We start from the raw sequence: 24,436 nt of genomic DNA on the forward strand, positions 1-24,436 counted from the left end.
GAGTTTACAGTTTTATCTTGTCCTTTGTTCGAAACAATAAGAACTGTATGGTGCAGAATTTCCTACTTTAAAAAAGATAGAAAAAATGATGTATTCCTGAAGCATAGTTGTTTGTTATGCTACCTTAGCCAGTTCTTGTAAAGCACGCAACTGCCATTGATATGTCATCGTTGTGAATTTTCACATCTAACATTTCAGTACGTTGTCATAGATAATAAGCAATATCCCGTTGATTACTTTTTATTGCCTGATCTCCATAATAATTTTTTACAATGACAGACCACAGTTGTATCTGACTTTAAATCCACAGGGATGCTCGCTTGATTAAGTTGGAGCAAAGGTAAGGGATATAAAGTAGAACCATTTGTTTGCTCACTATTTCCCTGAGTTTCACAAATGCCATTATTCACGCTTTGAATAGAATGGAGTTGGGTTATCAGTTGCATGTTAGTGGTGCTTAGGCTTATGTGACTGACCGTAGTTTTAGCATCATTCAGAACATTGCAGTCCTGCTCTAAAGTCTTGTATCGATTGGTACTGCCTTGTTCTTACACTGCTGTCACAGGGTAAGTAGAGGGTTTATGAAACGAACTTAGCATTTTTGGTTGAGCTTCCAAGGTTATATGTTGATGCTGTGAAAATACAGATTTTCTTTTCCTGCTGATCAGCTTTTATATAATTACATATAATTCCTCTGCTTAGAATGCGTTTCTGCTGTTGCACAGGGCTGATTTCTTTTAGCTTTCTTAATGCCTGTGCCTAGGAGAAGTTGATTCAAGTGCCTCTGTTTGGAAAGAACTCTTGCTTCTTTTGCTACAGTTTCAATTAGTTGATGTGGTTGCTATTTTTGTTCGTGGTAGTGCTCCGTTACTCTGTGGTTGGTGATTAAATACTCTGATTACTTCCAAATCCATATGATCACCTTTACCTCTGGCTGATATGTCCTCCAATGTGTGTTTAATTGATGGGTCAGATTTTTTTCCAAAGGGATAGAGTCAACACGCACGGTTTCCTCAGTTACCAGCTGTTGCATTTTTACAATCTCAGTTTTTGTTGCCCCTGACATCTTCCTCGTTTTAGAGATTTTTTAATATGAAATTGCAAACCTCTCCTGAACACAATATTCTGTGTCTTATTTCGACCCATTGAGGGCTTTGAATTTTTACTTATTACCCCAGATGTGTGTCTTTTACTGAGTGCTCCAACGCCCTCAAACTGTCACTGACGTAAACTATTCAATCCACTCCCAGTAATTCTGAATTTGGTGCTCACCCCTGCACTCTTGAGCCCTTCTCACTTCCATCTCCAGATGCCTGTCTTACCTCAGTAACTCACAGCGTCCGCAGGGCTTCCCTCTGTGGGCCTCACAGAGGAGATGAGTGTATTGGGCTCCTTAGGGCGAAGTTTTGGCATTGTTTACGTCGATCTCAGTTTAGGTTTTAGTGTTGACTGAGATTCAAATTGCAGGTCAGGTAATCTTGTTTACCTGTTGTGGCTCCGAGCAGTCGCTGCTTGATGTAACCTTCTACAGTGTTGTTTTACCCAGCCCTGTGTAACTTCTCCAGATGGGAAAAAGCCTCTTGCATTCTAATCTGGCTCTTACGTGGCGGAGAGGCGTTTTAGGCAACAGTGTACCTGCCTTGCCATCTTAGAGTGGTTAAAACCGGAAACAGGTAATAATATCTTATTGGGTCTGGTATTGGCATTTTACAGTGGGGTTAATGTTTGCTACTCGGTAACCCTCAATATCCCTAGCCAAGCAGGCTGCTTTGCTTCTCCTGATTGGCCTTGCTGAGGTTGGACTGGCTGGGTAACGGCAGGAAGCACCCTATTTCTGCAATAGTGTTAACTAATGATCCACTGTAGGAGCCATGTGGGAGTGGAGGGGCGTGCCCAGTGGTATTGTGGAGATAGGCGTTTCTTTATCCTCCTCGTGTCCTCTTGAATAGAGGAGACCCTTGAATTTAGAGCTAAAATAGGAGCAAGAGGAGTTTGGTAGAATCTACTAATTTATTCTAGAGAGGGGCCCTACATGTTACAGAAGGATCTTTGGTTTCTAGTAGACCTGACAGCCTTAGAGTGGTCACCCCCAACTTTTTGCCTGCCTCCCTCTGCCCAGTTGGCATATTTAATTTACCTGAAAGTCCCTAGTAAAGGGCACTGCATGTGCCCAGGGCCTGTAAATTAAATGCAACTAGTGGGCCTGCAGCACTGATTGTGCCACCCACATAAATAGCTCCTTAACCATGTCTCGGGCCCGCCATTGCAAGGCCTGTGTGTGCAGTTTCACTGCCACTTCGACCTGGCATTTAAAAGTACTTGACAAGCCTGAAACTCCCCTTTTTCTACATATGAGTCACCCCTAAGGTAGGCCCTGGATAACCCACAGTTAGGGTGCTTTGTAGGTTAAAGGCAGGACATATACCAGTGTGTGTTATATTGCCTGGTAGTGGAAAACTCCTACATTTGTTTTCCCCTGCTGTGAGCTCTGCTCCTTACATAGGCTAACATTAGGGCTACCCTCATATACTGTTTGAGTGGTAAGTTCTGATCAGAAAGGGGTAGATGGGTCATATTTAGTATGGCCAGAAGGGTAATACAAAATCCTGCTGACTGGTAAGGTTGTATTTTATATTATTATTTTAGAAATGCCTCTTTTAGAAAGTGAGCATTTCTCTGTAGTTAGAAATCCTTCTGTGCCTTACAGCCTGTTTCCAATCAACGTCTGGGCTTGGCTGGTTGACAGCTCTCTTGTGCATGTCACCCAGACAACCACAAACGCAGGATGCTCAGTCACACCTGCACACATTTGCATACTGAATGGGTCTTCTTGGGCTGGAAAGGTGGAGGGCCTGACACTTACTTTTCGAAGGACATTTGCCTGCCCTCACACAATGGACTGCCAAAACCCCCTACTGGGACCCTGGCAGACAGGGTTGTACTGAAAGGAGACCTTGTGCACTTCAAAACCACTCTTTGAAGTCTCCCCCACTTCAAAGGCACGTTTGGATATATAAACTGGGTCCCTTATCCTACCAACTGAGACACTTCCTGGGACAGATACTCTGAACCAGACCCTGCAACCTGCCAAGAGGAGCTGCCTGGCTGCCCAAAGGACTCACCTGGACTGCTTTTCTGTGAAGTACTGCTGCCTTGCTGGCCTCTGGCTCTGCTGAAAAGTGCTTTCCAAGGGCTTGGATTGAGCTTGCCTTCTGTTTCCTGACGTCTCCGGGCCAAAAGGACTTAATCTCTGCAAAGAAACTCCTTGTGCGTCGAAAATCGACACACAGCCTGCGTAGCGGTGGAAGAATCACTGCATTGCCGAACTGGAACAACACAGCCCAGATCCCCGAGTGGAGATAGACTCAGCGCCAGCGTTGCGACCGGAGCTTCGACGCACAGCCCACTGGATCGACGCATCGCTGAGCTGGAACGATGCAGCCCGACTTCCTATGGGAGGAATCGACGCAGTGCATGCCGTGCTACAGAAACTCTGATGGATCGCCCACCAGATTGATGCAGCACCTGTGACTTCGTCATGCACGTCCAGGATTTCCAGGTATTTTCCCTGGGCGTCAAAAGACCCTGCATCGCAAAGAGGATTCAAGCCTGCGCACCGGAATGATATGCAAAGTCCTTGCTGCATGGAAAATAATCGACACATTGTCTGTGTGTGCCCGGAAATCCGATGCACATCCTTCGTTTTCCTTGCACACCCTCCGCTGCGGTATCCGTGAATGTAATTTTGATGCATACCAGGTCTTCCCTATCTGCCCCTACTGAATGAAGAGCTATGATCCTCCTAATGGATAGAGTGTTATTTGATAGTTGAATCTGCATGGGTGTCTTGGAATGTTGTTGTAGTATTCCCAATGGTGGACAGAGGTCGGTTTGCAGAGTATCTTTTCTGGACCCCTCGTCTTTGCCAAAGTGCTCTCCCAGTTCCCCAGACGTGAATTTACACTTCCCTGATAACACTGTTTCTACATAGAGCTTTAATTCCTTGGTGCAGCTAGTTGTAAAGCAAGAACCATGGGCTCTAGACTAGGGAAGTGTGAACTGTAGCATTACTTACAAAGTGTGGTAAGTTTAGGATTCTAGTATTAAAAGGAGCTGCACATAGCTAGTTTACCTATGGGTCAGGTGGTTAGTGGCTGATAAACAGCTACTGAAGCTCCATTTCGGGACAGAGCACTTTTTCAGATTAAGCAGCTGCTGTTTTCCCCATGACGTTTATTCCACACATCATTCCACTGCCAAAAAACAATAATTGAGACACACTGATTTTAGTAATTTATTCACCTGCTCTCTAGGTACCTAAGACAAATTGTAGCAGTTAACCTGATTTAGCCCTTAGGTACTGTAGGAAGCTGGCTCTGTATATACTATATCAAAATGAGATCTAGTGTGCACAGATTCCAGGGGTTCCCCAGAGGCTAGACAGAGGCAATAATAGTATAATACTAATGCTCTATTTGTAGTAGTGTGTTCGTACAGTTAGGCTTATCAGAGGGTAGTGTTAAACATTTATTGTACACACGCAGACAATAAAAGAAACACACACTCAATGACTTAACTCCAGACTAATAGGATTTTCATGTAAACAAATATGTTTTCTTAATTTATTTCTAGAACCACAAGATTCAATTTGCAGTTAAGTACATAAAATGAAAGGTTGCATAGGTATAATCAGGTCTTTGAATGGAATCAACAATGTACACAGTTTTTCTTAAAATGGCAAAAAGCTATTTTAAAAGTGGACACAGTGCAATTTTCCTCAGTTCCTGGGGGAAGAAAGTACAGTACAGTTTTTGAGGTAAGTAATCAGCTTACAGATTCAGTCTCCGGGGTATAGGTAGCCACCGTTGGGAGTTCAAGATAACCCCAAACACCCAGCCCCAGCAACACAGGGCCGGTTAGGTGCAGAGGTCAAACAGGAGCCGAAATAACGTGGGCCCCTATGGAGACAGGGGTTACTCCGATTCCGGTCTGCTTACAGGTAAGTACATGTGTTGTCAGAGGGCAGGCAAGGGGGGTTTAGAGGAGCACCGGGGGGGGGGCAGGTTGGCACCAAACAGGCTCCCTCAGTAGCATGAGGGCGGCTGGGTGCATGGTGCAAATAGGGCATCGGGTTCCCAATGGAACTCTATGGAGGGACCCCTGGGGTCACTTAGGCGCTGCAGGCAAGGCACAGGGAGGCTTCTCGGGCAAGCCACCGACTGGATAGGGAGGAGGGCCACCTGCTGGTCACTGCTGCACCAGTGGACGGTTTCTCTTGAGTCTGGGGGCTGCGGGTGCAGTGCTTCTCCAGGTGTCTGGTATCTCCGTCCCGGGCAGTCACGGTCAGGGTGGTCAAGGGATTCCCTCTGCAGGCGTCATCGTGGACAGGTGGAGAGGTCAACCCAGGGTGGGCACTCGGTCGAAATCACCTGGGGATTCTCTCTGGATAGTTGGGCCACCTGGACACGGGCCGTGTGCGTCAGGTGTAGAGTGGTTTTGGACTCTGGCTTCTGGAGTGAGGTGGGATTCCCTTGGAAGTAGTTTCATCTTCTTCTTGTTGGACAGATCCGCTGTCCACAGGAGTTTCTTGGTCCTCGGTGATGCAGACAGTCCCCTTGAGGCTTTTCAGGGGTCGCTGGTCCTGTGGAACGCATTGCTTTTGTTTTGCAGGGTGTTTGAAGCAGGAGACGGGGCGGTAGGGCTGTGGACGAGTCAGTTGTTGTCTCCTTTTCTTGTCTGCAGGTTTTCAGCTCAGCAGTCCTCCTTTTTCTGAGGTCCTCAGGAATCTAACGAGCTGGGTTCAGGGAGGCCCTAAAATACCAGATTTAGGGTCGTTTTTAGGGATCAGAGGGCAGTAGCCAGTGGCTACTGTCCCCGAGGATGGCTACACCCTTTCCATGCCCACCCCCTTTGGGGAGGGGGCCCATTCCTATCCCTATTGATCCCTATCCTCCAAACCAAGGTGGAGATTTCGCAGGGAGGGGTCACCTCAGCTCTGGACACCTTAGGGGTGGTCCTAGGTGTGGGGGGATAGAGAGGGGTGTTCACTCCTCCCTGCTTTCCCTAATTTTCCCCACTGAACTTGCCGCCAAAAGTGGGGCGTTGTCTGGGGGCTGGGCATCTCCACTAGCTGGAGTGCCCTGCCGCATTGTAAAGCGAAGCCTGAGCCTTTGAGGCTCACTGCTAGGTGTTACAGTTCCTGCAGGGGGGAGGTGTGAAGCACCTCCATCCAGTGCAGGCTTTGCTTCTGGCCTCAGAGAGCACAGAGGCTCTTGCCCCATGGGGTCAGAAACTCGTCTTTCAGTGGCAGGCTGGCACAGACCAGGCAGTCCTGCACTGACGGATTGGGTAGAATACAGGGGGCAGCTCTAAGATGCCCTCTTTGTGCATTTTTTTAAAATCCCACACTAACATCAGTGGGAGTGTATTGTGCTGAGAAGTTTGACACCAAACTTCCCATTATTCAGTGTGGCCGTTATAGAACTGTGGAGTTCGTTTTGACAACTCCCAGACCATATACTTAACATAGCCACACTGCACCTACAATGTCTAAGAATGGACTTAGACACTGTAGGGGCATATTGCTCATGTAGCTATGCCCTTTACTGTGGTATAGTGCACCCTGCCTTAGGGCTGTAAGGCCTGCTAGAGGGGTGACTTACCTATGCCACAGGCAGTATTTTGTGGGCATGGCACCCTGAGGGGGATGCCATGTCGACTTTGCCTTTTCCTCCCCACCAACACATAAAATCTGCAATGGCAGTGTGCATGTGTTAGGTGAGGGGTCTCATAGGGTGGCACAATACATGCTGCAGCCCTTAGGGACCTTCCCTGGTGACAGGGCCCTTGGTACCACTGGAACCTTTTACAACTGACTGATCTGTATGCCAGAGGTGTGCCAATTGTGGAAACAAAGGTACATTTTTAGGGAAAGAACACTGGTGCTGGGGCCTGGTTAGCAGGATCCCAGCACACTCTCAGTCAAGTTAGCATCAATATCAGGCATTAAGTGGGGGGGCACTACAACAAGGAGCCATTTTCATACAGGTACCTTTTGTGGTTTTCCTCAAATATATCTCAAGGGTCTGCAGGATAGGTGTTTACAGATTTTATAATAAACCATATAACAGAAGTTAGTTTTGGGCTCAATGCATTCAAAGGAGCAAGACTTTGTAACACCCTCCAAGTCCATGTATGGCCAGAAGAAAACAAACCTAGATTGTTTAAAATGTAGAACATCCTGAAAACACTCCCTTGCCACATAGAATATGCCCCCAAGGTTTTGACTGTAACATAAGCCGTCCGAGATGGTTGAATTTGTATAATGCATGAGGCAAACACACATTGTTCATTATTGTAACTACTCATGCATTTATCCATTCTGAAACCAACACTTTGATGTTCAGATATACGTTTTAGTTGAATATAAGTATTATGCTTTACAAGTATTGATTGATTGATAGATAAATTGAGCTGGAAACATGGAATTCGTATTCATGTTGTTGGTGGCATCATGGCGCGATTTTGTAGATGCACCTATTTTTTATTTATGTCATGTCTTGTAAGGCATTTATGTTAAATTTGATGAATGGTGAGTAGGATTTTTTTCATTTTTGTGAAAATGTAACTTGAAATATTAGTATTTGGTAAACCAGTGAATAAAGTGTTTGCACAAAAGTGTATTAAATGTTAATTTAATTTGCATGTTTGTCTGAAATAAAGGAAGAACTCCGAGAACTGCGAGAACAACCTTCTGATCCTCAAGCAGAACAAGAACTAATCAACAGCATTGAGGAAGTTTATTTTTCTAACGACTCCTTTGATATGGTCAAATATGAACTTGAGGTAAGGAAATATGTCCTTATTTAAGGGTGATTTTTAATGTTGCTGTACCTGTACTAATTTTGTATTTGTTTTATTTTATCATTTTATATGACATTTCTGACACATATGAACACTCTCCTACTGATCAGCCATTTCAACCATTCTGTCCCAGTCAATATTACTAAAATGCAGTCTATATTTTCTATCTTACTCAATGAATATATATTCTTGAGTAAAAAAAGAAGCTAAACCATTTTTAAACACTAAAGGGGGATTAGCTTAACTGAATATATAAGTGTTTAAGGGAAGGACTAAAAGACAACTTTACATTGTGACGCTCTGTATCCTAATGTGACCTGGTGCTGTGAGAAGAGTCTGTGAATTTAACACGTTGAGTGGGTTTCTTATCTCACTGCCTGCATTTTCTCTTGTCCCTATATCTGTGCCTTGAGCAGAGCGAAGGTGGAAGAGAGGTGAAGCTTGCAACCAAATGTATGCTGATTGGCAACAGACTACTTGATTTAAGGGAGGCAGAATTGATGCAGCGTGTTTGTGCATTGTGCAGGCTGTCACATTATGAGTGTGGCGGGTTGGCGTCTGCCAACCCACCACATCTCCACTCATACCACCATGGAGGCTTGAACCGCCGGGCCGAAGATGGACATCTTTGACCTGGCGGTCCACAGAAGCCTGCCGGCGGAATTTGGAGCCAGCCTTTCGACATGGTTTCCGCGCCGTTACCACCACAAAAACCATGGTGGAAGGGCTCCCTCCCCCCGCCACAGCAAGCACTAGACCACCCTTCTGACATCGCACTCCCCACCCCTCCATCTGACATAGCACCTCCCACCCCCCTTTCTGGCATAGCATCCTCACCCCCTTCTGACATAGCTCCCCCTCCCCGCATACATGCACACACACCCACACGCACCACTCATACACCCATTCACCTACACTTACCTACACACATCCACTCACACGCATCCATACACGCATTCACAACTACATCCATACACGCATTCCTGCACGCATACTCACCCATACAAACACGCATTCTCAGTCGCTTGCACACTAACATTCAGACACACATACAACCATGCAGACACCACATACACACACACACACACACACACACACAAAACACCCCCCGCCCTCCCACCCCCTCACCTGTCGGATGATTACCTTATCTGTACCAGGGAGAAGGTCATCCGGCAGGGAACGGGAAGGGGCGCTTCCACCGCCAGCCCATATTATGGCCGAGGTGAAACTGCAAGAGCGCCTCCACCTGCCGACTCAACTACTGCTGAATTTCTGCCCAAAGTGTGGCGGAAAGACGGCAGTACCTGTGATATGGCGGGCGGTCTCCTGGTGCTCGCGGCTTTGGCGGTCTTGAGGGCCTATGTCTTCAGAAATGTCCAACATGCCATGGGAAAAACTGGAAATCGACATAACGAAAAGCAGTTTGGCATTAGATGAAGGATAATTTGTACATAATAGTGCTGGTGTATATTTTTTCTATGTGGCCCAAGGTGGAATGTGTAGAAACTGTCGATGCTACTACCATAGGCAGATTTATGGGTAGTTTTTTCTGAAGAAAGGATTAAAAAAGATGATAATCGGTGACAGTGGACCACAGTTTTTTTCAGATTTGGTTAAGACGTGTTGCAAGAGAAATGGTGTGACTCATAATGCCATATCCATTTATCATCCTGCAAGTAATGTCAGTGTGGCGAGATTCAATAGTTATAAAAGAATTTGTACAGTTAATTAGGAAGAATCAGTTAGATTGGGAATTGGAAGTGCAAAACATTTTGTGAAATTACAGAATGACAGTTAGTAATATAAATATATTCAGCCTGTCTGTGGTGATGAGAGAGAGAGAAGGAACACACTTTACCAAAGATAATCTGTGTTGCTTAAAAACACTAAAATTGTTATTTTTTGTTTACATTTTTTTGAGTTGTTGGTATAACATACACAGATTAAATCCCAACACCATAGTAAAGACATAGTTAGGGAGGCATATCTAGGCATATACTGGATCACAGGTCTATTTCGGTAAGCAAATAGCATCATGCCCATAGTAAGGGAGCACAGTAGTCGATCCATGAGGGATAAAGCAAGGAGAGTGTTAACGTGTTCAGTGGGGTTGCTACAGCCATCACTAGAATATAGAAGAGCTATAGTGGTTGTTGTGAACTGGTCAAATTGTCAAATATCACAATCAGTTAATAGTGTGTAATTCTCTATAATATAAGAAAGCTGAATGTTCAAACAGTAGTGTGTAGTAGCCAGCAGCCAAGCTAAAGGGAAGAGTCAAACCATGTGTAGGTTTGTGTGCACTTTGTACTTGGAACACCAGGAATGGTCTGGGGGAGAACAGTCGAGTGATAAAGGAGAGGAATGCGGGCATGTTGAAGGGACTACTGGTTCCTTGGCATGTGTGTCCTGGGTTGCGCCTCCCACTAAGAGTCGGTAGTCACGTTAGGAGTTGGGGAATTCTTCCATGCTCCCAATTCTCTTCCAGCCACGGCAATAGATAGAACTGAGGAGTTATATTAGCACCATGTTTTTGAATTGAATATGAGCTGGAAGGTATCAATCAATCAATCAATCAATTTGTAAAGCGCGCTACATACCCATGAGGGTTTCAAGGCGCTGGCGGGGAAGGGAGGTAGGGTGCTGCTACTGCTCGAAGGGCCAAGTCTTGAGTAGTTTCCTGAAGGAAAGAAGGTCCTGGGTCTGTCGTAGATCCGGCGGGAGAGTGTTCCAGGTCTTGGCGGTGAGGTACGAGAATGATCTGCCGCCGGAAGATTTGTGTCAGATGCGGGGGACGGAGGGGAGGGCGAGGTTAGCGGAGCGGAGATGCCTGGTGGGGGTGTAGAAGCTGAGTCTGTTGTTCAGGTATGATGGTCCGGTGTTGTGGAGTGCCTTGTGTGCGTGGGTGAGGAGTTTGAAGGTGATCCTCTTGTTGACGGGGAGCCAGTGAAGGTCTCTTAGGTGGGGGGGTGATGTGGCAGTGGCGAGGGATGTTGAGGATGAGTCGGGCGGAGGCGTTTCGGAGGCGTTGGAGGAGTTTGGATGAGATACCGGTGTAGAGGGCGTTGCCCTAGTCGAGTCTGCTGCTGACGAGGGCCTGGGTTACTGTTTTTCTTGTTTCTGTTGGGGTCCATTTGTAAACTTTGCGAAGCATGCGGAGGTTGTTGTAGCAGGAGGAGGAGATGGCGCTGACCTGCTTTGACATGGAGAGTGAGGAGTCGAGGGTGAAGCTGAGGTTTCGTGCCCTGTCGGTGGAGGACCCAGCGTGGACGGCCACCATGAGTTGTCCCAGGCGGAGGGGGTGCGCCCAAGGATGAGGACCTCTGTTTTGTCCGAGTTCAGTTTTAACCGGCTGTCTCTCATCCAGTTGGCGATGGCTTTTAGTCCCTCGTGGAGGTTGGTTTTGGCGGTGTGCAGGTCCTTGGTGAGGGAGAGGATGAGTTGGGTGTCGTCGGCGTAGGAGATGATGTTGAGGTTGTGCTGATGGGCCACTTGTGCAAGGGGGGGCCATGTAGTTGTTTAATAGCGTCGGGCTAAGGGATGAGCCCTGGGGTACGCCGCAGATGATGTTGAAGGCTTTGGATTGGTACAGGGGGCGGCGGACTCTTTGGCTTCTGCCGGCGAGGAAGGATGCTGTCCATTCGAGGGCCTGGTCCTGGATTCCTGCTGCGTGGAGGCGGGATTTTAAGATGTAGCGACATACGGTGTCAAAGGCGGCTGATCGGTCTAAGAGGATGAGGGCTGATGTTTCTCCATTCTCCAGCTATCAGGGGAACTTGTGACTTTGTCGCCTTAGCTACATTATCCTATGCTGTATCTTACAATTCTTTCTTCTGAGCAACACAGATTTTTATTGTCCATATTCTGTTTGAAGTCTGTACATTTTTTTTGTTGTATTCCCTACCCAAGGCACCTGGTTTAAAAACTCTTGCTGTGCACTTGTGACGGTCAGTCTCCTCAAAGCACACTGTTCTTTATTCTCTTTTGTAATTTATATTGTGTACCTAGGAGAAGATTTCTTTGCCTTGTGCTTCTGGCCTCAGGCATTAGGTGTAGTTTATAAGCTTTTTCATATTTGCACGATTTGGGATGTGAAGCGACTGTTTATGCTGGATTAAAAGTTAAACTCAGTGCCATTGGAATTTGTGAATATTAGCTTTTTGTATTATCTGTTATAGTGTGCCATTAACATTTATATTTCTTTAATTGAATTATGTATAACTATTTTATGCCTGTGATTTTTATGTTTCTGCTGAACCGAATAAAGTATTTTTGACTTGACTAGTCACGTAGTAGTTGCCATATTTCCTTCGGCCTCGATGTTGGGGTTTGGAGTGAGGCAGACAGTTGGCCAGTAGCATCACAATATACCAAGCTGTCAATCCTGAACTTGACCATGGGTGAACAGCCGTTACCCCAGTATATTGGAATTTTACGCTTGGTAAGCAGGAGGGCTATGGAGGCAAAATGTCTAACACTTTTCGGGAAATCCTGCATATATACCAGTAAGACGGGGAGCAGATCGGGATTTGGATCAATATCAGTCATCTGAGCCAATTGGGAGAATACCTAACCCCAATAGGAAGCAGTGTGTCTACACACCCATGCCATGTGTATGAAGTCCGCCCCTGCAAGATGACACTTGGGGCAATCAAAGGATCTTGTGGGGTCAAACCTATGCTGATCACTGGGGGTGATGTATGCTCTTTATAGAAATTTGAAGTGTATGAGTTTGTGGCAGATGTTGGGTGAAACTAAGTGTGTTCGTGTACAGCAGGCCATCTGTATCTTGTCTGTCAATGAGTGTCCGGGGTCTCTCTCAGTAGCCCCTAAGTTTCATGTCCTGGGTAGGCAATAAATCCATGCATACTCTCTATAGCTTAGAAACTAGGCGATTCCCATCCCTGTCGTCGATCACTAGAGTTGAGGTAGTAAATTCATCTGGAGCTAGCCGGTATGTTGCAATAGTGGAACACAGTGTGCTAGGAATGCAGCACATGACAAAGTGGTCCATGGTGGAGGCAGTGGCGAAACGAGTATCCGTAGAGTGCACAAGGGTTTGTCCATCTGGGAAAATGTCTTTGAATGTGTGTAGTGCATATCAAGCCATGGTATGTTTGAACAGGGTCTCACTGGTAATGGGGAGCCACTGGCTGTCCCATAAGCTAGGGAGGGAGAGTAGAGTAACTTACCCCCAGTATACATTGGAGTTTGTGCCAGGCCCACCAGGTAGTGGATAGGCTCTGTTTCTCTGTGAGGTTGATAGGGGATCCCTTTTGGTAGGAGGATGCATCCAAATGTAATAAGTGGTGGGCATACTGACATTGTGTGGCCAAGTTATACAGTTGTAGGTGTGGTATATCGATTTCTATGATTTCTTAAAACTCAAGGTTTTCCTATTTAAAACTAAACTTAAGAATAGGGAACACTTGCTCCTCAAAATCATAAACTCCTTTAATAAGACAGGTCACCAATCTTCTAAATTGTATAGCTTCTTAAAGCCTAAATATACTACCTTGAATGCAAACCTATTGATTAAAAGGGAGTCTTTGGGGTCTAGCTCCCTGAATAACTGGGAACTAATTTGAAAATCTGTAGTTTCTCACAAAATCTTCCACTCTTTATCCCAAACAAAATTTTGGCTCCTCCATACGAAAAACTAATTTATTGGAACTGCATTAAAGCCGTCGGAGACCTTCCACATATTATTTTCTATTGTAGTGCTCTCTCTCCCTTCTAGGATTCTGTATTTGACTTTATACGTAATCTAGTTGGAATACACTTGAAACCAAACTTTCTTTCACTCATCCAGGTTTTCCTTGAAACCCCAACTCAGATCACCTGTCAACAGCTGGGGGTTGGTATATTACAGACTGCAGCTTCTAAGTCTGTTCTGAGTAATTGGAAAAATATAGCTGCCACTTCCTTTCAATCCTGGCTGAACTGGGTCTCACATCTAAGGGGTGCCAACAATGTAACTCTTCAGAACTCTCCCTGGGGACCACAGATTTAAATCTTTTGGAAATCACTTGACAATTATTTTGCCTCTAGCAAACTGCCATGAACCCCTTTGTTTGCAATAATATGCTCTCATAATTGCTTCTTACCATGTATACTTGCCTTGTAGGTCTTCATAATATCTCCTTTCTAGCAGATTTGTTTTGTGTCATTGATTCCTAAATCAGTCGTACATGATTTGTACCCTGGTTGACTTGTATTGTATTTTTATGCTTTGACTTGTTTGATTTTTATCTTTATGTATATTTTCCTGATTTGTTTTTCTTTTATTTTTATGTCCTACACTAAATAATCTTTGTACGAGTGAATGCATACTATACCAGTCACAATGTATTTGGTTTATTATTTTTGGTGTTTTCTTTCCTTTATTGTTTCTGTGCAAAAATAAAATTAAGTAACATTCCTTGAACTCAAAAAATAAGCCATAAATTTCAATGCACATTGACAATGCTTGCTATAATGCATTTAAAATCTTATAAAACATATGGTGATGTACTTAATGCCCTCTTCGTAGGTGTTAACATTTTTTTCAAAGAAAGTTTGGTTATACATTGATGTTTCGGTATTGGTTGTTGTACATCTTTGTGCTCATCTTCAGGGCTGTGTCTTTTAATGAAGATGAAGGACCCCCCTATACATATTTAAAAAAGAAACGTGACCAATCAAAAAATAATCTTTAACCCTTAAAGATCTATACACCTGCAGTGGAACAAGCTTGAAAAAACATGAGGATAGAAAGCCATCACCATATTGATAATACTGTGATAGCTTTCTATCCTCATGTTTTTTTTAAAGTCTGTTCCATTGCAGGTGTATGTACTTTGATAACATAATTTCCTTCATATGTACGCCCCTAGTCTCGGAGCCTAATACTTACAGTTCTAGAACACTACATCTACACGTGTGTTCAATAAAAAGGCATAAACAAAAAATATGAACAAATAGCAGCATAACATTTCTTCGCTCAGCCGTCTAGGTGCTCACACAGTTTGCCAGACCATGTGGAGGACCTCCCTTTCTCAACCACTGCATAATCCTTCTACTCCCCCACTAGCCCTCTCCGCTCCACTCAACAAGCACTAGCCACTGTACCCTGCATACGAAAGACCTCGGCTTGTATGAGATCCTTCACCTACATCCCGACAAAGAGCTGGAACACCCTGCCCCTGCACCTGAGGCAGTCACCATCACTACACAAATTCAGGAATTACCTCAAAACCTGGCTCTTCAACTGACGCTCAGAGGACAAAACCCCCTTAGCTCCTGAGTAGTTGTGCTTTATAAAGCTCCTGATTGGATTTTAATTTAATGTGGTATGAGGTTGTTGAGCTGTACCCGGAGTGCTCCCCAGGGGTACGTGGTATACTCCCTGATCAGACTCTTCAGGCGGAGCAGTTGCTCGGAACCTGTAGGTACTGATGATCGATGCGACAGGTGTCTGTAGTGGGAGGAGTCCCTTGTGATAGATTTGCCAGGACTATGCGCCGTTATCAAATGTCCCTTGCATGCTACAAATGTTTAGAATCTCAACATCAAAAGGAGGATCTGCCCTTCGCTCCCACGTTTGTTTGACGAGAACCAAGTCACCCTCATCGAACACAATCTCTTGAGTTTGACGATGTCAATTAGCATATGTTTTCATCTGTGTCATTGAAGCTCGTTAAATCGCTCATTTCAAGTCCCCATGAATCATTCCATGACTCTGTTGGCTTGATGGCACGAAGGTGTGCTTTTCTGATGTTTGATGTTAAAGTTGGCTAGAAACTCCATGAACTCCTTGCTGTTGAACGGTGAACCATTGTCACACTTGAGAATGTCTGCTACACTGCAAAAATGTTATCTAAATGCTCAATTACTTTGTCGTGGGTTGTGGATGACATGTCTTCTACCAGCGTTAAATGGGAATGCTCGTCAGTGACCACCACAAGATGGCATACATTTGCTAAGAACACAAAGAAGTCAACAGCGATTCTTTCCTATGCATGCTCAGGGAGATTGGACATGGTCAATGGATGCTGGGGCAACTTGGGAGACAAGCTGTTGCCTAAATGACACACCTTTAGTTCCCCCTCCACTTTCTCGTCATAACGAGGGAACCACACACAATACCTCAATACCCTCTTGGTGGCCATAATGACATTCAGGGGTGATTTGTCTCAAACTCGCAGGTATGACAATCCAGGATCCCATTAGTACAATCCCCTCTTTAGTGCAGACAGTTTATCTTGAACACTGCAGTATTTTTTAAACTTGACATAGTCACCTAAAGGTCGAACACTCTGTCTCCATGACCGGACTGAGATAATGTCCTTATGGGCACAGATGTCCTTATCAGCATTGGTAGCAGCAATGATCTGATCAATGGACAGAGCCACAGGCGTGCTGGACTTTGCAGTGAAGTTGATAAAGTCCTTGGAAGTTTTTGACATTGAACTGTGCCGCTGTAGAGGTACTTGTTAGAAATAATGTGCTGGGTTTTGATTCTTGCCTGGCTTATGCACAGTTGTGTAGTCATACTGTTGTGGGTGCAACCCCCACATCTCCATGCGAGGGGGCAGCTTGACTTTCGGATTGCTGAAAATGGTGAGTAACGTCTGGTGGTCAGTGACGATTGTGAAATGCTTTCCATACAGAAACCCATGACAATGTTCACAGGTCCATACCATGAGGTAGGGATGGCACTATAAAGCACTGATGCATGAGAAAAAAGCAGCGATGCAATATAAACTATCGACATTCGACTGTAGTTAAAAATGCTCGAAAGTTTTAGTGACTTATTTCATGGGGCTATAATGAACCTAAGAGAACCAGGGTATGTGCATTGGGACTCAGGACTGTGTACAAGATTTTATGAAGCTTTATGACCCTGCTTTAAGTAATACCAAGTGCAAGTAAAGCTCAGATAGGGACCGAAGAAAGTGCCATTTCAAAACAACAATCACATAAAGCCCCCCTGTTCCCGATCTCCTGCCAGTAGACTTCTTTAATGCAACCCCTTCATTATGGATATCAGTCTTTAGGAAAGTATTTAAATCCATTCTGAAAGCTGATGATACCCCTCAGTCATTGCGAATGGTGACAATAATGCCAATCCACAAGAAGGGAGTACAAACTAATTCTTCCAACTATTGGCACATATCACTCTTAGACATGGCAGTTGAGATCTATGGACTGATTCTTTTTAATCCAATACAAAAATGGGCTGACAGAAAAAAAACATCCTTGCTGATAACTAAGCAGTCTTCGGGAAGGGCCTTGGAACTATCTAACAGGGCATGCATCTGTATTTAATTTGTACAAAATAGATTAAAGGAAGAGGAATCCCTAGGTGTTTAACATTTATTCACCTCACATCAGCATCCAGTCTGGTATATAGAGATCAACCATGGCTTGGACTGGATTGACGGGGAATAAGCTACCAAATATTAAAAGCCCTACAAAGCTCACATACTGATACATTGTTATGGGTACACTAAGGGAAACTACTGTGCATTTGTCAGTTCCTAGAGGTGTGCGCCTGTGGTGTGTTTTAGCTTCCTGCTAATCTTGAATGATGTTGACCCACATATGGAGAATATAATGGGCCACATGACCCCTTTAAGCCCTTGTTGCCAAAGCTTTCTTATTCTATCCTGTCTTTCTCACGCTTCGTATGGGGCTCCATCGTCATAGAGCTGTAATAGATGTGCCCAGTGAACCTTGTATAAATAGATAGTATACATAACATTCCACATTCTTGTACCAAGAATATTTGTATCATTTTAAACTTCATTATTTACTTTGCTACAGATTTTTCTTTTTTTGTTCTTGCAGAAACTTCCCCCTGTACTTACTCTGCAAGAATTAGAAGAATATAGAGACAAATTAAAGAAACAACAAGCTGCGGTAAGTGCTTTCTCAGAAATCTCTGCAAGCAATTAAATTCACTGGTTTCTAATTTTTTCACAATGAAGTACAGAATCAAGTCTTTGAAATAATACACTGGGCACAACTTGTGGTTCAGACAATTCTTCCCACCTGTCATGTTTCCTGCCATCTCCTGTCCCCCAGTGAAACCCCCACTATCGGTTGTCTAATACATAGCAAAATGCCTATTCACTAATAGAAGCCTGCTGAAAATTACAGCATCTGCAGTGAAAGAGAAAAAAACATTTTTTGCCAGACCGCAGTGTAATGCAAAAACAGGCCTCTTAACCCTAACATGTAAATTCAATATTTGATATGTAATCAGTGATCAGACTAAATTGTCATTACATTGTGCCACTTCATTTTTTGTGATTACAATCCCTACATATGATTACCTACTACAAAATGTGTGTTTTATTATTCATGTGTTATTCAGCATAGAAATTTGCACATTTGAATTTAACATGTTTAATTTGCAAAATAAGAACATTTGTTCGATCAGTATCCTTGAACCTGGTGAATGTTTAGGAAATGTATGCTGCATTGCTATATTTCTCCTCCGGTGGACTATGAGTGCAACTGTTTACCTCAATTAACATAAATGAATATGTTCTTTAAATATTGGGACAGTATGACAAAACCATTTTTGGCTGTAAGCCTGACTTTCCTACTATCATAATTTGCGTGGGCCAGGTACTGTGGAAGCAAGAAAGTTGAGGCGGACACCTCTCCTGGCGGCAGGCTTTTCAGAGCAGCCGGTTCACAGTCTGGGTCTCCCAAGGGCTGAGGCCTAGTACCTGGCTCTTTTCATGCTTCTCCTCGCTTATCCACTGAGGAGTACTGTTAACCTGCTCTGTGCATTCTCCTAAAGGCCTCTGCAGCCTCGGTCTAGTACATCAGTCGGCAGAGCGCTTCTCTGGCTTTAATATGCTGATGAATGGGAACATAAGCATGCAGAAAGACCTGGAGACTATTTCTGTTTCATCCCTGTGCAACCACCCTATTTCTGTCCCCTATGTCTGTGCCCGGTTTTTGATTCACCTAGCTTGCAGTGCTAGATGTCCGGGTCAAAGAATGGTGTGTCACAAATACTGTGTGCTCATTTGTGCATGCCTGTGTTTCTATGCATTAGCACATCAAAGCTAGTTCTGGAATTATCAAAGCTTGTTTGTTTGGCGTACCTGCAGCACAGAAGACATATCCTGGATGTCCCTAATGAATAATTTAAAATGTCTTGAGAATTATTAATTTGTACAGAATTCTTTACTACTTTCACTCCTTATAAAAAAAATTATCCGACTGTTTACCTTTTCAAAGAATGTTTTGCTAGTCCCTCACATTTATTTACTTCTTTTTGCCCGTGCTTGACGCAGTTTTTGTATTTCGAAGTTGTCATAATTTTTAGGTCTTCTGTTAGTCAAGGCCTTATGATGTTACAAAAATTAAATATAATATATCTCGGTCCCAAAGCATTAATTTCCCATCTCAATTCCCATATGAAACTTTGCTCTCTGATACTGAAAAATAGGTAATTGAAATTAGGCCAAATTTGTCAGAAAGTTGGAACTTCCCTCAGATCGCATGCGTTTTGTGGTTTGTTGTAAACCGCTTGATCTGTTTTTGAGAAGTTAGAGTTTACAGAGGGGCTCTGATTGATCATGAAGGGGGTAACGTTCAGCCGAAATTACATATATCACAATGGTGCCACTGTACTGAGGTACCTAAAAATAAATGGGTCCTTTTCATTGGCTGAGGGAGCTTTTTCTCCCAACAGCGCTGTGGGTCCTGGCACCGAGCGATCTGATTCACTGGTCATTTATTTTTAAACAAAATGTTGCAGCTGCCATTACAGGACTCAGGGACTTTGATACTGTGTCTTGAAAAAGTTTTTAAACAAAGCATAAGGGAAGGGGCATGATAATGACATTATGACCCCCAGGCACTTGTAGAGGGACCCCAGAAGAGATTAAAATAAAAAAAATTCAGGCAGCAGTATATGCGGTACTCTTGGGAGACCCAGTGCAGCCCTCATGTCATGTACGGTTGTACTCTCTTTTTGTTACAAATGCGATGTTAAGAAGCAGTTTGCTGCAACAGCCTCACATATTGCATCTACATGGGCCCACTTTGGAGTTGTTGCAACAAACAGAGCAAATCAGCTCTTTACGCTCATGGAGTTCCACACAGCAGCTGATCATGAACCACAGATGGGGACGCTGCACACACTGCCATGCTGCCATACAGATGCCACACCATTCTAGCTTTCTCTGTTATTCAGGGGTGTATCTTCTTTCCACTCTTGCCCGCTAGTAGCATGCAGATGCTCATCTTGGATTAGGCATTATTGTAATCTGTGAACAAAGAAGGTATTTTCATGCTCAAGCTCCATTCCAATGTGGCAGTATAATGTGCTAAGTGCATTTGTCAGTCCTTTTTTGTGTTTAGTGTCTGTGTGCCTGCATTGGAAGTCTGTTTATCACTTTGATTACCTCTGTTTCTACCAGTGATGACAGTGCCTTGTGTGTAGTGTAATGTGGAGCCAGCGAGCCCACAGTGGTAGATGGACTGGCGCCCTTAGTGTTGAGGGAGGGTTGCATGATGCTCTAGACAAACAGCCTTCAACAATTAATAGCTTGTCAAGCTCCCAAGTCTTGGGCTTTGCCTGTGCTTTTTGCTGACGTTATCACTTCAGTTTTTCAGCCTCCACTCCGTGCTAGTTCTCAGCACAGTGTGCAAAGTGTATCAACAAGGTTTAGAGAGGTAGGTTGACCGGTAAGAAGCACAGGAACTCACAGCATTGTGAAGATTGATTGGATGCTTTAATCAATAGGCTGGTTCAGGTATAAGCATGTAAAGCAGATCCCACCAGGAGCACATGTTACAGGTATTTCAGCCCAGGTCTAAGTTCCAGGGACTGTCAGCGTAGAACCTCTAACATATAATGTTCCATGATGTCATTGGAGGGAAAGAAGGCAGGTGTGGTAGATAGATGGTAAGTGATAGACGCTGGACACGATCGTTTTTGTTCTGTGTTTTGAAATGATCAATATTACGAGCCCACCCGCCAGCATTCCTGCATACTTGTATCCAGGCACCAGCTGTCTCCCTGCACATTAAGTACTGTAAGGTTGGCAACATTCCAATACACTAATATTCTACCCCACAGACCACACATATAATATGCACACCAAAGATGAATAAACCACAATAGCCCTACCGCAAGATATATCTGCAGGTCACAACACATCTCACCTTTTCATAAGCAAAAAAATAATAAAATGTAGGCTGGAAAGAGCCTCGAAGGAAATCGTAATACCAGTGATAAAGAAACTGACCTTGACTAGGAGATTGAGAAAACCAACAAAGCACGCCGACACATATATAACCACCTCACCAAAGAGGAAACACTCCACTCAACACACACCAAAACAATTGGCCAAACTGAACAGATGAAAAACTGAGTGTGTGAATGCCTTTTAAGAGAACTATGGGTACTAACACCACAAATCTGTGTACATAGACACGCACACAAACACATAAACAGGGTATGTGACCCAGAAAAATATGTTTGACCCATAGGCAAATACCCAGCAAAACAATGATATGGAAAAGGGCCACTGATAAGCAGTCAGTCTCAGGATGGTTTCCAGTCCCTCAACAAATAAGGGAGGAACATTTAAAATATTATCAGTCATTTTAAACCGAAAACATAAAGCGTATGACTCTAACAATTCTCCATGACTGTGTGAAATCAACAGCTGCTTCTCAAACACTGGGGGCGAATCCCAAAGAACTGGGTTCAGGACCACCCGTGGAACAGGAATCCGTACAACCCAAGCAACTTCTCAGACACTGAGGAAGAATCACATGTAACAGGGTTCATCATCTTAACCCAAGCACTTCTCAACCACTGAGGGAGAATCACATGGAACTGGGTTCATCGCAACCCATATACTTCTCAACCACTAAGGGAAAATCACACAGAACAAAGAGTATAACAAATCCCTATCTGACAACCACAAATGAACAATATTCTCAGCCACTGAGAAAGAATCACACGGAACAGGATTAACCACAACCCACGCACTTCTACATCATTGAGTGAAAATCACACTGCTTAATAATGTTGACAGTTTTTTAAACTGACAGTATGCAAAAACGTTTGATGAAAAGTAAGAGTTACAAAACATGAGAGATGCAATGCTAATTCACGCCCTCTCTTCGGTCAATAAGCATAAACATGTTTCATGACTTTCGCCATTATGGAAAATTCTACAGTGTGTTTCTGTAAAGCAGTAAAAACCAGTTTCAAAACATGTTCCTCTTAGGCAGACATCACTCTTGGGGGACTTCATCGATGCCATTCGCTGTTAGTATTAAACCACTGTAAAACTCAGTTGATTAGAATAACTGGCCATTGTGTCCCTGCAAACTGCTAGTGATGCAGTTAGGAGAGTTTTCTCTCTCTCTCTCACTATTGCTGACAAAACATTTTGCCTATCACAAAGCCTCTAGGATATTGAGTAGAAAGCATCTTTGCTTCGTGGCACCATTTTCAGGAGGCATTTGACAATTGCTGCTTCATTTTTCTAGTCCTCGGGGCTGCCAGGTGGCCTGGCACTGCTGGGGTTTAATGTATACAAATGCAGTACCCCTTCTTTAGGTAATGAAAATAAGTTTAAATACGTTTTTTTTTTACTCTTAACCATTAAAGTTCATGTGACACAGGTTAGCGTTACTTAAGGGCGGGGGCCATTAAATCTCATCATCATGTAGATAGGTGAGATGTAGATTGTCATGTAAGAACTTTTTGACAACTTGAAGATTGACTGGAAGCTTTATTCAGTAGGCAGGTACAGTTACGAACATTTATAGCAGACCCCACCAGTATTAGATGTTACAAGTATTTCAGGCAAGGTATAACTGCCATTGACAGTCAGCATGGAACCTCCAACACAGAACCTTCCGTGATGTCTTTGGAGAGAAAGAAGGCAGGTCACTCACTACACGAAGTTTGCAGCTAAGCATGCCTGCTATGCAGATGCGTTTTTTTTAGCGTGGCTTCTGTGTGCTATTTCATCTGAGCAATTCTTTTAGATGATTTTGATTTTATTTATTAATGATGAAATGACCACTTTACAGAGGAGGAGATGCTCTTCTTGCTCCGAAAACCTCTCTACTCTGAGACTGTTAAGATTTTTAGATCGCTAATACCAACTTTTTTTGGTGATATATTTCAAGTGAAATATATTCGCATTGAGGAGGAACGTGTGTTGGTTCTAGCTAGCAACAAGATTCTATTCCATCTTTATCCGAGTGTCACAGGGCACTTTAGGAGTGCAAAAGTGTACCAACGTATTGTAGAACTAGTATAGCACTTTCATCTCCTTCCAAGGCTGTAAGTGCTTATGTAGCAGACCAATTTTTATTTTCTGTGTGCTCTGGAGGACCCTAGTCCATGAATAACTGTAAAGAAATGACACCGATTTTGTTTTCTTCCTTATTTAAACATGGGAACAAACTTGCTTTCATTTTCCCCATTTCATAATGCACAAATGGCAAAATTGGTGCAAATGTGTTACCATGTTTTTGTTTCTTTTCTCAGTGTCCTTGTGCAAAGCTTATGTAATACGTCTGAGGAATCCTTAGGCACCAAGATACTTATACACTGTATGGCAAGCCGCTGTACATGTACCAAAAAGATAATGATGCTGGAACCGCTATCAAATCTCTGGGTTTGCGCAACTTAAAATGGCCATTCTACTTTATAGTTTGAGTGATTTTTGCTTCCTCACCTCTACATTGGAATACATTTCCTTCCAGGCAGACTACTTCGCTCCTTGCAACTGATTATCAGTCTCAAAGAGATTGAGGCTGACTCTCTGTACTGGCGTTTAGAGGTTATAAGCAGGGTGTAATCTCGCCGCCTGCATACATGTAATGATGAACATGAAACCTGCTCGTTTCAGGTAAATCACCTGTCATCAACTGCCAGTTACTTTCTCTTTTTTTTGTGTTGTAATTCTTTATTCAAAAAACCAATAAGACATTACCCAGAGCCTTTCCACGAAGCAAAGTACACGAACCTGTCGGTACAAACACTGCAATACAGAAATATAGAAATAGTTGGGTATACTGTCAGGTGCAGATGGACAAGAGAGCCTAACATGCTCTGTATCAAATCAGAAGCTCAATGAAACATCAAATGTTGTTGATCATAACGCAGTGTGTGAAACCGCCAGTAAGCTACCCCATGCCCAGTCTGAATTGGGTGCAGGACATCTAGGAGTCCTGGTGAAACGCTTTCAACTACCGCTCCACAGAACCACCCGGGACTTCATTGTGTGTTGGCTAGGTCTAGGTAAAATTAGCGGGGCTAGGGCAGACTAGGAAGTAGGTATAATACGAGGTGATATTTGGCCCTTCCAGGATACTCAAAGCCACCAGATGTGGAGAGAAATGATAGGGTGGTGGGTCAAAGTTGTACATCTATTAAGGGTGATGATGCAGGACCTTGGATCCTCGAGGGTGGAGGTCATGAACCTGTGGCGGGTAGAAAGAACCAGGACGGTAGAAATGGAGTTTAATGAACAAACAGGAGAAAGAGAGAAGGGGAAATGGGGTAGGAGAAGGAAGAAGAAGGAAGAAG

The 24,436-nt window shown here is 43.8% G+C and overlaps 1 protein-coding gene across 2 annotated transcripts in view; it reads left to right on the plus strand.

Moving 5' to 3' along the window:
• The window catches only part of VPS50 (VPS50 subunit of EARP/GARPII complex), an 880,308-nt gene that overhangs the window by 85,531 nt on the left and 770,341 nt on the right, over positions 1-24,436 (plus strand). For both annotated transcript variants that reach the window (XM_069211661.1, XM_069211662.1), the window contains exons 3-4: positions 7,723-7,845; positions 17,695-17,766. In XM_069211661.1, the coding sequence (XP_069067762.1) occupies positions 7,723-7,845; positions 17,695-17,766 (195 nt within the window). The remainder of the gene's footprint in view (positions 1-7,722; positions 7,846-17,694; positions 17,767-24,436) is intronic.

Source organism: Pleurodeles waltl, chromosome 10 (genome assembly GCF_031143425.1).
Source record: "Pleurodeles waltl isolate 20211129_DDA chromosome 10, aPleWal1.hap1.20221129, whole genome shotgun sequence".
NCBI lineage: Eukaryota > Metazoa > Chordata > Amphibia > Caudata > Salamandridae > Pleurodeles > Pleurodeles waltl.